This window comes from Eschrichtius robustus, chromosome 9 (genome assembly GCF_028021215.1).
Source record: "Eschrichtius robustus isolate mEscRob2 chromosome 9, mEscRob2.pri, whole genome shotgun sequence".
Taxonomy (NCBI): Eukaryota; Metazoa; Chordata; class Mammalia; order Artiodactyla; family Eschrichtiidae; genus Eschrichtius; species Eschrichtius robustus.
This window is the reverse complement of record NC_090832.1, coordinates 49,320,592-49,333,602: the sequence shown is the minus strand read 5'-3', so window position 1 is coordinate 49,333,602 and position 13,011 is coordinate 49,320,592. Positions and strand designations below refer to the sequence as shown.

The window sequence follows — 13,011 nt, the reverse complement described above, 5'->3', positions numbered from 1 at the left end:
CACGTTGGTGGGAAGTGGTCAGAATGAGAGAAAATGATGTTTTAACAACCTTAAGGGAATGTTTAATGAGATTATTTCTTTAGCATTACTCAGAAAATGAACTTTTTTTTTTTTTTTTCTGGTCTGGGTGAAACACAAAACTTTATTAATAGCTGTTCTAAAAGGGAGGGGAAATAATTATGAAAGTATGCTGGAAGCTTATGAAATATTTTTTGGTAAAATAGGTCCATGTTTCAGCACCCTCACTGGTGACAGTTACTGAAACAGCAGATGCATCTCATTAAAAGGCAGTTAGGCTACAGACTCTGAGGACAGAGTTAGAAGGGAGGCATTTCCCTGCACAAAAGGGAACCAGAGATATGCTAAGTGCTTAAAACTAGTTTTGAGCTTGTTTTGGGCACTAGTATTGAATAACCATTTGCTAGTTTGGCTATGTCCAATTATAAAGAGGTTAAGAATGATTATTCTGTTGAGAATAGTGTCTAGCTATACTGATGAGAAAGATATAAGTGGAAGTCCTGATAACACAGAACTTAGAAAAGGGAAAGTAATAGATAAGTTCATCAATGGCCACCCATGCAAAGGTAAGAAAATCCTAATTCTAAGGACTAGCTCTAGACTCCCAAACAAAAAAAAGATCCACAGAAGTGGTGATTTATGATGTCTCCACAGGGCTTAGGAGAAATATGTGCAGACATGAATTATATCTCTTTGATTACATATTTACCATACAATTTTCAGAAAACAAATCCCAATATTTGGAAGTACTGAATTCGGCAGTACCTAGACCTACTTCTGGTGCATAACCAGATGAGCTTTCTATCTTAAAATTAATTTTTTTCTATTGAAAATATTGGCATTAAGTTTTTTAAAAATATAAATATTTATTTTTGGCTGTGTTGGGTCTTTGTTGCTGTGTGCAGGCTTTCTCTAGTTGCGGTGAGCAGGCTTCTCATTGCGGTGGCTTCTCTTGTTGCGGAGCACAGGCTCTAGGTGCACGGGCTTCAGTAGTTGTGGCACGCAGGCTTAGTTGCTCTGCGGCATGTGGGATCTTCTGGGATCTTCCTGGACCAGGGCTCGAACCTGTGTCTCCTGCTTTGGCAGGCAGATTCTTAACCACTGTGCCACCAGGGAAGTCCTGGCATTAAGTTTTAAAAAAGTACTAATAAAATTTTTGCTTTCCCGTTGGAAAGTCTTGGCTTCAAAATTAATTACTATCTATCTATCTAAATGAATATGAACATGGATGAGAGCTAAACATTTCCTAGACTACTTTTGCTCCCATTTAAAAAAAAAAAAAAATCTTAAAGTTTTGGTTAGGGAATTGCAACATCAATTAGTATATAACGAGTTAAATTTACCTCATTAAAATTCAGAGAGGGTAGGGAGGATGTAACTAATGTAGGCTTATAAAATAGATGAAGATCATTCTATTTATAGCAAGATAAAAACCACACTGCTGTATTTCGTAGTTTATTCAATTTTAATATGGTTTCCATTATTAACTTTTAAAACAATGATTTCCAGTTTAGAAAACAATGCACTGACCACATAATTACTTTTTTATTTTATACAGTTATACAAATATTCTAAATACACATTTTGTGTTCAAGATGATGGCAAATAAGATTAACTGTACAGTACATAAGGAAAGAAAATATTTTAAGCATATTTAGAGGCAATAGAAATGTCTATACAAAACAAGCAAAAATGGAATAAAATTTTTTATTTTTAAAGTATTGCAACAGGCCCACAGGTTTGTAACAAAAAAGTCTTTGCACAGTTCCTCACAATGCCCCATTAATAGCTAAAGCAAGACAGCGGTTTTAGAAAATAATGTTTCAAAATGCTACACATGGTACTATTGTTTGCACAGTTTGATCAAAATAACAACTCTACTCTGAGTCAAGCAAAACCTAGAGGAAATATACCAAACAACTTGAAAATCATTTGTATAAAATTCATTGCACATTATTTTACTTAGTTTGAAAAGTAAAAAAGTGTATTTACAAAATATTTCGCAGTCAAAATTATAAAGTGAATGGATAACACGTCTTGATACAGACAGTTCAAGGAAAACATGAATGTTTTTTAAAGGTTTTCAGTGCTCCTTCCACAGGGAAGTAAACATAATCTACTCAAATGGATTTACAAGATGTTATGCATACCGTAGCAAATTCGACACCTGCATTATAAAACAATGTTGAAAAGGGCAAAAGGATGAGGGGTTTGTACACTGTAAGAAGTGAGCTATTCAGAGATCAACAAGTACAATTTTTAACTCAGCATAAAAGTCTTCATAGTCTTCAGATAACAGACAATGAACATACTTGACTTGACTTGATGAAAGTTGAAAAAGCACCATGCACAACAGTTTAGTGGTAACCACTGAAAAAAATAGCACCTGGAATTCTGTGATATTGACCATTTAAAACTGGTCTAGTAATTGCCGGAGATATGGTGCCTTGGATAATTCTCTATTTACTCGGGAGAGTTTGTAAAGTACTGGGCAGTTCAGAGAAACACACGGGATATGTCGATCAAGGCAACCTGTACAGTTCTTGCATATCTGAAAGTACAAGAGGAGTACATCAAATGATAGGAAAGTTTCTGTCTAGATGTATAAACAACAAACTTTTTATAATCCCTCCTTTGTGACCCACCACAGATTACAGGCAGACATATGGCACATATTACAGAAAGTTTCATTAATTTTCATCTCTTTGAAGCATAGCCATCCCTAAGTTGAGACATTTCTAAAGGATATTATTTCACAAACCACAGAGCACAAAACTCCCTAAGGATTCATTTCATCCCAGAGATCAAATTTCATTTATGGTAGAATCCTGTTATATTAACATCCACATAATAGGCTACCCAATTACTGTTCAAAGACTGTCTCTTAAATGTGCTATGTACACTATTTTTTCAAGTTACTCATATTAAACGTTTTGTATGCCAATCATAAAAAAGTTACCCACTTTCTTATTTCAGAAGAGAAAATGCTAGTATGGAAAAAAAAAAAAATGAAAGCATGTGAATTTGAAAGTAGTAGTCTAGACCAGTAGTTTCAACCCTGGCTATATACATGAGCCTAAAAATAGACTAATGCCTCAGCCCCATCCCAGACCAATGAATCAGGATCTCTGGGCATAAAAGCCTAAGAATCTGTACATTTTAGGGCTCTCAGGTGATTCTGATGTATAATGAGATCTGATCTAAAGGAAAATAATAAATCATAATAACGTCTTACCCAGTGATCAGATTTTAATATGTAAAGTCTCAAGTTATACATAAAGTTTAAAAAACTGATACAACATGAAAAACATTAAAGGCTACTAGTGAGGGCCCCAAGGGTCAAGAAAATATATGCTGATTTTTTATGTGAATAGTGTATCCAAGTGATTAAAAAAAGGGATAGCAAATAGCAGCTACCATAAAATCAGATCTGCTCTACTTAATTCTCTGATCTGTATCTAAGAGCTTCTGTTTTAGAGGTCTCACAGGGCAAAAAATTTTTGTTCTTTGCGCCAGTATCTTCCAGTCAATTGAAAGGCCAGTTTTTCTGAGCACACTGGTTACTGTATCCAGTATTATGATACTGCCACAAGCAAACTACTGAGAGCCCTGTACTTCAGCGTGCTCTCTTGAAGAGTAAGTGTGCTGTTCTCCTCTGAAGACTTTCACCAATTAGATCTCTGCCAAGAGACTCAAACCTACTCCCAAATATGGAATGTCTGCACTGCAGCTCTATGTACTGCAGCTACGTTCAGGTGCCAGGACAAACTGATAAATATTTATGCACTCGCTGTGCTTGCCTGATAAATAAACCAGGATGGAATGACTTGCCTCACTAAATTTAACTCAATGTTTAGTTTCAAGATCCTTTACTGGTGATTTAAACCCCGAGCAGCTTACGTTTAAAACTTTAAACACCACAACCTGGAAACTTACATTTTAGCAAACATAAAACAAAAACAAAAACTGCTTTAATATTTATTGATTCTTTCTTTTTGCTATCCTTTGGCTTACTTTCTTGTTTTTTAAAAAATTTTCAGTCAGATGCTTAAGTTCATTTTTTAATGTTTATTATTAAAAGTGTTTAAGTTGATGAATTTTTCTTTGAGATCTGCTATGGTTGTCTAGAATCTTATATGTGTTGTTTGTTTAACAGGGAGTGTTAAAATTTCCAAGTAGAAGGATCATTTTGTTTTCTGAGTTTATAATTAACTACTAGCTTTATAGAATTGTATTGATAAAATGTAATATTTCAACTTTCTGAAGTTTATTAAGGTTTTCTTTAGACTAAAATATGTTCAATTTTTTAACATTCCATAAACACTTGAAAAGAAGGTATAGTTTCTAATGTTGGGTTACAGAGTTTGATATATAATCAAAAGGTCTATCTTATAATGTTGTTTAGATCTTTAATAATTGTACTGATTTCTGATCACTTGACTGGTCTTGGGCTGAGAGAGGCGTATCAAATCTATTACTAATGTTTCTGACAATTTCTCACTTTATCTCCTGTAATTTCTGCTTTATGAAAATTGCTACAGATTATTTAGTGCACAGGAGACACACATTTTAATTCTCTTAGGAAAAAAACAATCCTAAAGTTAAAATATCTCTTTAAAGATGATGAACCATCCTTATTTTAAACAGCGTTACTTTTAAAACTGCATTTTTATAAGAAATAAGACCTAATATTGAAGGAAGGTTCTGGTTAAATTGATGGCACCAACTAGCATAGTGCATGTTGCTGGGGGCAGAAGACAGTAAGGTCCAGGGAGGAGGCCACTCACAGCCTCTGACGTCAGTGGAGCTCTGGAGGTCCTGCCCATGTTTGCACCTTGTACTAGACGCCAACTAGGGAATTTTCTATGAGGGCTGGTTGCTGCCATTGGGGTAGTAACCTAAAAAACAGAAGCTGGGGTCACCCAGTGACTAGTGGTTGTACTAACCAGAACCACTAGTACAAAGTGGTACAAAAACTGGGACAGAGTGGCTGAAAATTGGTTGGCCATCACTCCAGAGACTTACTGCTGCTTTAACTGTGCATTCAGCAAGAAGCTGTTTCTTCATTTAATACATGTACGACCCACCATGGGCTGGACTCTGTGCTAGGCACAGCCAACTCAGCAAGGGAAGGGCAGGGCCTCTGCCCTCACTGGGCTCGCTTTCTCTTCGGTGGGGAAGCTCGAGCTAGTGTTGAGAATGGACAGGATGGCGGGGGGTCAGGGTAGGAGGCTGTTGTAGGAGTCTGGGGAGAGATAATGGTAACAGGACTAGGATGGACTCGGATGGTAATACAAAAGGAATTATGTGGTCAGTGCACTGGACTAGGATGGTAACAGAAGGGAAGGAGAAAAGTGAGCGTGCTTAACAACTATTTAGGAGAGGGAAAAGTCACTTTATCATTTCAGTAAGCTAGGCTTCTGTGGTTGCATCAATATAATCATACTTTGAGATCTTACTGTCCTTAATGAAATCTGTTTAATGCATTCTGGATGACTGGCTATACACTATACAACTTAAGAGTTTTCTGCCAGTGCAGAATAGCAGCTAGAATGGTGCAGAGGAAACAGTATATACTTTACCAGTCCTTAATCATCCTTCTATTCTAAGAGCCTAGTCTCCCAAGAGATGGCTTCTCTCCCTTTTCAACTGTGTGGCAGCTAGGTTGTCCTCCTAGGAGGTTGTGGATACTCTGACTTGGTTCAAAAGCCTTTTTACCTTGAGGGGCATGGTGTAGAACCTGGCCTTTACATACTGGTGGTTGGATTACATTAGGCATATGAGCAGACGAGCTGCCAGGAGTGATCGTTTAGGAGAATTCACAATGATAGAGCTAGATAGGACCTAGGAAAGAGCATCAACCCACATTCTGAGAAAACGGGGGCCAGAGGACATGGCCAATACTATGAAGTCCAGACTGGAATCCTGATGTTCTTACTATCAGCTTGATTCATTTTCTACTATATGACACTGCCTCTCAATTATGTGGTTGGTTTTAAAACACTCCCATAACCTTATATATTGCTCTTCTAAAGACAAAACAAAACAAACTCCACCTCAAAATTGTTATTCTCTTGCCTGAAAGCTAAAATTGTAACTTGAAACATGATGGTATAAGAAGATATAATCAGTCCTTTAAGAAATATACTACTTAAAAAAAATGTGCTATAATATTTTTTCTTTAGATTTAATTTTCTAACTTATTTCAAGAGATTTCTATTGTTTATTTCTGCTGGAATTCCACATTTGAAAAATTATCTCTACATTTTATGTCTGTATCCCACCTCAGCTGCTTATTACCAGTGGAACATGGGGCAAATTACTTAATCCCTCTGTGTCAGTTTACTCTTCTGTAAGAGGGCCTAGAACAGCCAGCCTCTGGCAGACAGGAAGATTCGATCATGTTAACTGTTAATTTTCTATCTTGACTCTCAGAATTGCAAACCTTCCAAGTTTACTAGCAATTCTCTAGGAAAACCAGATTTTTATGAGAATGGTAAGTAGATATGGTCGACAAAGCAATTAGTACTTTTCTTTCTTTTTCAGAAATACTATTATAAAAGAAATTGGATGGCTGGACATTGTAGTTCTATGGTTCTAATAAACATAATACACTATTCTATAAAAACAAAAACTAAATTATAAAACAAATTTAGCCATTTTTAATAGTTTAGTTCAATTATGATATTTTTAGGATTTTAGGAAGTTTATTAACTTAGAATCCTTATTCCACTTTCACACCAGTTTCACACCTTACACTACACCTCCCCCTCAAGAGTTGACTACATTTCCCTGAAGAATCAGATTGCTTGGGATTCTGGGTCTTTTGAACAAGGTTGTACCTTTACAAGTTGTTCCTGCTGACGTTCCAACTCTCGAATTTCTTGGTTGAGGATGACTGCAACATGCTGAGGTTGGCTGCGACAGTTACTACAGATGCCGTGCTGAGTCAGGTCATCACACACAGGACAGTGTAAGGTAGTAAAATACTGTGAGATAGTGCCTTTCCGCCCTTCAGGTTCACTTCGAGAGGAGCTGGTGGCTTTCTGGATCTATAAAAACAACAGTTCAGAAAAACATCAATTCAGAAATAAGTCTGAGCCAGCTTCATAGCAGAGTGGCTATTCTCATGCTAATTACAGGTTTACTAAGGCATTATTTCATTTGTTCAACAAATACTGAATAGCTACTATATGTCAGGCACTGTTCTAGGCAATGGGGCTACAGAAACGAACAAAGTCCTTCCTTTACACCTTAATATCATCAGATAATATTGTTTTGTTTTTGTTTTTTGGGAAAAAATAGTCTCAAGAGGCACAAACTTCCAGTTATAAAATAAGTCAGTCACTGGGATATAATATACAGAATAGGAAATATAGTTAATAATATTATAATAAATTTAAATGGTAACAGATGATAACTAGACTTTATCATGGTGATCATCTCATAATGTATATAAACATCAAACCACTATGTCGTACACTTGAAACTAATACCAGATTGTATGTCAATTATACTTCAATAAAAAAGAAAAATAGTCTCCTGTCACTCAGTTTTTTGTTTTTGAAAAAATTTATTTATTTTTGGCTGCGTTGGGTCTTTGTTGCTGTGCACGGGCTTTCTCTAGTTGCAGCGAGCGGGGGCTACTCTTCGTTGCAGTGCGTGGGCTTCTTACTGCGGTGGCTTCTCTTGTTGTGGAGCATGGGCTCTAGGTGCTCAGGCTTCAGTAGTTGTGGTGCATGGGCTTAGTTGCTCCATGGCGTGTGGGATCTTCCCGGACCAGGGATCAAACCCATGTCCTGTGTCCTGTGCATTGGCAGGCGGATTCGCAACCACTGCACCACCAGGGAAATCCCTGTCGCTCAGTTTTTTGGTTGAGATATGTAGATGTATGAGATCATATGGGGCAATGGAGATCACAGAGGACAAAGGAAGAAATTCAGGTTGAGAGTAGATACTGTTTAAGGCTGCACAATTTGGGCCATGGAAGCAAGGTAAGTGGAAGGTTAAAAATAACTTGTTAGGCAGTAAGGTGCAAAATTCAAGCAAAAGTAAACCTGGAACATTTCAAATGAAATTAGATACGTGTTACCTAAGCATTCCTCATTTGAAGTAATACTGGTTTCAGAGATGTCTTCTGATACTGTTTTTCACACTGAAATAACATTATCATCTTACAGTCGTACCCTTGGTGTACTCCCTTGCTGTCTTATAAGTCACTCTGCATAAAAGTTATTAGGTCAGCCTTTTATAAATGCCATTGTTTTAACATTCTTGCTGGTGATGAAATGAAAAATAGTAATAGCTTTGTGGCGTAGAGCCAGGACACAGCGTTACAGATGTTGGCCAGCACAGATTCTCTGAAGCACAGCTTCAACCTCAGCTTCCCAGCTTATTCTTTTCCTTGAGGCCCTAAGTGCTTACTGAAAAAGTAAAAATAATTTAAGTATCAACTTTTATCAGTTTTCCTGAATACGCTCAGCCTTTCATAATCTGAGCAAATGACAGCAGATCTAATTCTAAACATCAGATAACAACTGCTACTCTCCTAGAGTAATGTATCCCAGATTATTACAGAACCACAAATCGTTCCTTCAGGCTTCTAATGGGTAAACTAAGAAAAAAAGAGTACAAGCAAAACTCCCTTTGGTAAGATTCCACGTTGCATGTTTTACTTTAGTAAAATGCTATTTTAACATTATTTCCTTAGTCTGGTTTCTGCAGGACTATGTCTAGCTACTATATCCTATACATTTCTTTCTTTTTTTTTAAAAAAATTATTTATTTATTTATTTATTTTTGGCTGTGTTGGGTCTTCGTTTCTGTGCGAGGGCCTTCTCTAGTTGCGGCAAGTGGGGGCCACTCTTCATCGCGGTGCGTGGGCCTCTCACTATTGCGGCCTCTCTTGCTGCAGAGCACAGGCTCCAGACGCGCAGGCTCAGTAGTTGTGGCTCACGGGCCTAGTTGCTCCGCGGCATGTGGGATCTTCCCAGACCAGGGCTCGAACCCGTGTCCCCTGCATTGGCAGGCAGATTCTCAACCACTGCACTACCAGGGAAGCCCCAACATCCTATACATTTCTTAAACACCCATTTGGAAGGGATTTTCTGCTCTCCTTTGTTTAATTTTTATTAGCTGCTTTGAGTTATTTTATAGTTACGTGTTTACCATTGAAGTAGTTGTTGGATTTATTTTAATCTTCTATAATTTGGCCAATCTGACAGAAGCTGGGAAGGTGTTTGTAGAAAACCAAACCAGAAAAATGTAGCACCTTAGTTGGCATAGGATAATAAAGCATTTGCTTTGCTCTGATAGCATGTAAATAAAATCTTTAGTTCTACTGAAAATTTTAAGTGAATTCTCTCTAGAGTCATAGCACAGGTACTATTTAGTAGGCTTACCCTTGGTAATTCATGATACCAGTTGAAGACATCAATACCAATAAGTGAGAAGATTCTTGCCAGGGGTGGAAGGATTTGCTTGGTGATATAGTAAGTGGCATTCAGTCTCAGAGTCGGGTCCTGCAGGACTTCCACTGGGCGCCTTACCAGCTGGATGAGTGGTACTCCGGGGGTCCCATAAATGATGACATATGGCACTCGTTCCCCAACTCGAGGCTCAGAGCGCCGATCATAAGTAAGCATTTTCCTATTTAAATCCAGATAAAACAGTCACTCAAAGACTGTCATGGAAGGCATCTTTCCAGAAAATTAAATGAGAATTAAACAATAATGAAACCATGAGAAATCGACAAGGGGAACCTTCAAGTAACTTTTTTGACAACTATATACACTTCACTTAGTTGGCACCAAGTGGATATGCTGTAAGAGTTTAATAAAACTTACTTTGTAAATTACTGTTACATGGAGAACGATATGAGTTGGCAGATATCAGCTACCTTAAGTTGTTTTCTATCCCCTAAGAGTAAGAATTAACTATTGTAAATCTAATAATGGAAGATAAAATTTAGCTGATTAGAGAGATGATCTGATTCTAGAATGATACCATCTCAGTGCTTTCGTAGATCAAAATTAAGGACTACCTAGTGATTCTGATATGGGAAAAACAATCAATTCTAGCTCTGTAACAGATTACAATTTCACTGAATTTAGTTTCTGCAGGGAAGGCCAGAAGAGGAGCTCTTTCTTCTTCTTTAGAACTTGCAACGTATGGGGGTCACCCATTCACTTTAGCGAGACTTCACGTGGGCAGGGGAATAGACAATTGTGTATCTGTGCCTGCGGACTGGGTGTCTCTTCCTCTACTCCAAACCATTCCGAATCCCAGGACAACACTTACTAGGTATCGGGGGCTGTGCTGTTGTGCGCATCATTACCTTGTAAGTTCCAGGGCTGGCACACACGCGCCAGGTTTGTAAGAGGCACTTCCTCTGTATTCCTTTGCAAAGATAAAATCTTGTATGCTGGCCTTTCCTTCCAGAAGCTTCATACATTGTCGTTGAACATACTGTTTAATTAAACTTATATCTCTTGTTTCAAATAGCAGCTTCAGAGAACGCTCAAGTATCTTTAAAAAAAAATGGATATGCTCATAAGGATAGAATATCCCCCAATATATTTCATCATTACTGTTATACTTTCAATTACGTAATTACTGAAACTTGCTGATCTGTCTGAACAATCTGCTATTTACAATGACTGGATAATAAAAATTATTGAAACTGGAAAATATTTTGGGGACTTTATTTAACTTGTGATTTCTAAAAATAGAATATTATGTAGTTTGAGGAAAATCATATCAGAATGACATGCAGATGAAACATCTGCTGTGTGTGATGAGCCACATGAAACATTTAAGTTGTCCTAAATAGCCAAGAGCACTCCAGGCACAAAAAGCCAGACATCATTTCATGTATTATTTTTTATTTACCCTATTACAGAAAGGGCTGGATTCAGGTAGACAGGGAGAAGTTTAAACATCACCAAGCAGTGAAATAAAGTCAGTCTTTTTGCCTTTTTATAGTGTCAGTAAATATATACTAACTGTGATAGAATTTTCTGTGCTGGAGTATTTCTACTAGAAAATGACTGACATGCAGTAGATTTATGTAGTGGAATGAATTTAAATTAGTTCCAGGTGAAAGCTCTGTATCTTATTCTGAGTACTGGAATCCATACATATTTACACAAGTAGTTGCTAACTTAGCCAAGGCACCGTTCTTCCCTCAGAGGAAGAATGCACTGGGTATCTGTTCCAGAAACTAGTATTAAAAAATATCTCAAATTTACATAATATTATATATGACATAATAGGCTGCTATCAGTCAATCTAGTATGCTTTTAATGCTCTCGTAAAACTCAGTGTATAGAGTGCTATTCCATTTATACCATTTATTTTTGGTTTGTTATAGAAGGAATCTGGGCCTGAATAAAGAAAAAATAAATATAGGATACTATGGTTGAGAAATTTAGGTAATTTATATTACCAATGTTCAGAAATCTCCCTAACTTGTATTTGGTAACCCAAGTAAACAGAATTTCAGTTAATCTAGGATGGATTATATTACTTATGAAATTTCTCTGTTCAGTTTCTCTTCTTTATCCTGCTCCATAGCTTTTGGGTGTTGCCATATGATAACATGTCATATCATCTCTAGGTGATTAGGCAGGAAATTTTTATCCAGTTCAAGTGTTGGTTTTTGGCAATTGTGATAAAAGGTAAGGTGTGGGAGAAATCAGAAACTAAGGACTTAAATAAGTTGTTTTCATCAGAAATGAAATTCTCAAAAAATCATACAGTTCCTCTTATAGTTATACATAGTCATATAGGCTATATAGTTCCTCCACCTAGATATGTGCTTAAGGATTTGTACTGGATTCTTTAGCCACTTACTCCTTTTTTAAAATTATTATTATTTTTTTGGCTGCGTGGGGTCTTCGTTGCTGCACGTGTGCTTTTCTCTAGTTGCGGCGAACGGGGGCTGCTCTTCGTTGTGTGCAGGCTTCTCATTGCGGTGGCTTCCCTTGTTGCGGAGCACGGGCTCTAGGTGTGCGGGCTTCAGCAGTTGCAGCATGCGGGTTTGGGAGTTGCGGCACGCGGGGTCCTAGAGCGTGCAGGCTCAGTAGTTGTGGCGCATGGGCTCTAGGGCACATGGGCTTCAGTACTTGCAGCATGTGGGCTCAGTAGTTGTGGCACGCAGGCTCAGTAGTTGTGGCGCACGGGCTTAAGTTGCTCTGTGGCATGTGGGATCTTCCCGGACCACGGATCGAATCGTGTCCCCTGCGCTGGCAGGTGGATTCTTAACCACTGTGCCAGCAGGGAACTCCTAGACACTTATTTCTTAAAGATGACAACAAGATAGATAAAACTTACCTTAGAAACAGCAGGGCAGGAATCTCTTCTGACTGTTTCTATGCCTTTTGCATCAAATACTGGGTCCTTTTGATCCAGTGTTTCATACATGTAACCCACATACCTCTTTTTTGTTTGTAAGACACAGGGCAAATATACCTGTGATGAAATTAATAAAATGTCTATCAATAACCATTTTTTCCCAACCATGAATATCTTATTTTTATATGCCTTTTTCTCTCTTTAACCAGATGTCAATTATAAAAAATTCTAAATGTGGCTTAGGGCCCAACAAATTCATGATACAAAATGAGACAACACTTGCAGGTAAAAGCACACAAAGCGAGTTGTTCTACTTCCTCACTCACTCCTTTACTTGCACTATCAATTTTGCTCCTTCCTCAGCTGATACTGCTCTCTCAAAGTCATCAATCATATCTTTTTAAACAATTTAAAAAATGACTTTAAGTAACACCTACATATGGTACAAATTAAAAAGTTATAAGAGAATATACAATGAAAAGTCTACCTTCCCCTCCACAGAGGCATCCGGTGATTGATTTCCTGTATATTCTTCCAGAAATATTCTATCTAAGTACATGTACTTATATACATAAGAGTAGCTTACCTTTCACATCACTCTGCACTTTGCTTATTTCATTTAATAACTTATCTTGGAGA

At 37.4% G+C, this 13,011-nt stretch overlaps 1 protein-coding gene across 3 annotated transcripts in view; it reads right to left on the bottom strand.

Moving 5' to 3' along the window:
- Positions 1-1,553: 1,553 nt before the first annotated feature.
- The window catches only part of REV3L (REV3 like, DNA directed polymerase zeta catalytic subunit), a 188,535-nt gene continuing 177,077 nt past the window's right edge, over positions 1,554-13,011 (bottom strand). For all 3 annotated transcript variants that reach the window (XM_068551255.1, XM_068551256.1, XM_068551257.1), the window contains 5 exons: positions 12,352-12,489; positions 10,355-10,545; positions 9,420-9,666; positions 6,861-7,070; positions 1,554-2,569 (listed from right to left, as the gene is read on the bottom strand). In XM_068551255.1, the coding sequence (XP_068407356.1) occupies positions 2,429-2,569; positions 6,861-7,070; positions 9,420-9,666; positions 10,355-10,545; positions 12,352-12,489 (927 nt within the window). In that variant the 3' untranslated portion in view covers positions 1,554-2,428. The remainder of the gene's footprint in view (positions 2,570-6,860; positions 7,071-9,419; positions 9,667-10,354; positions 10,546-12,351; positions 12,490-13,011) is intronic.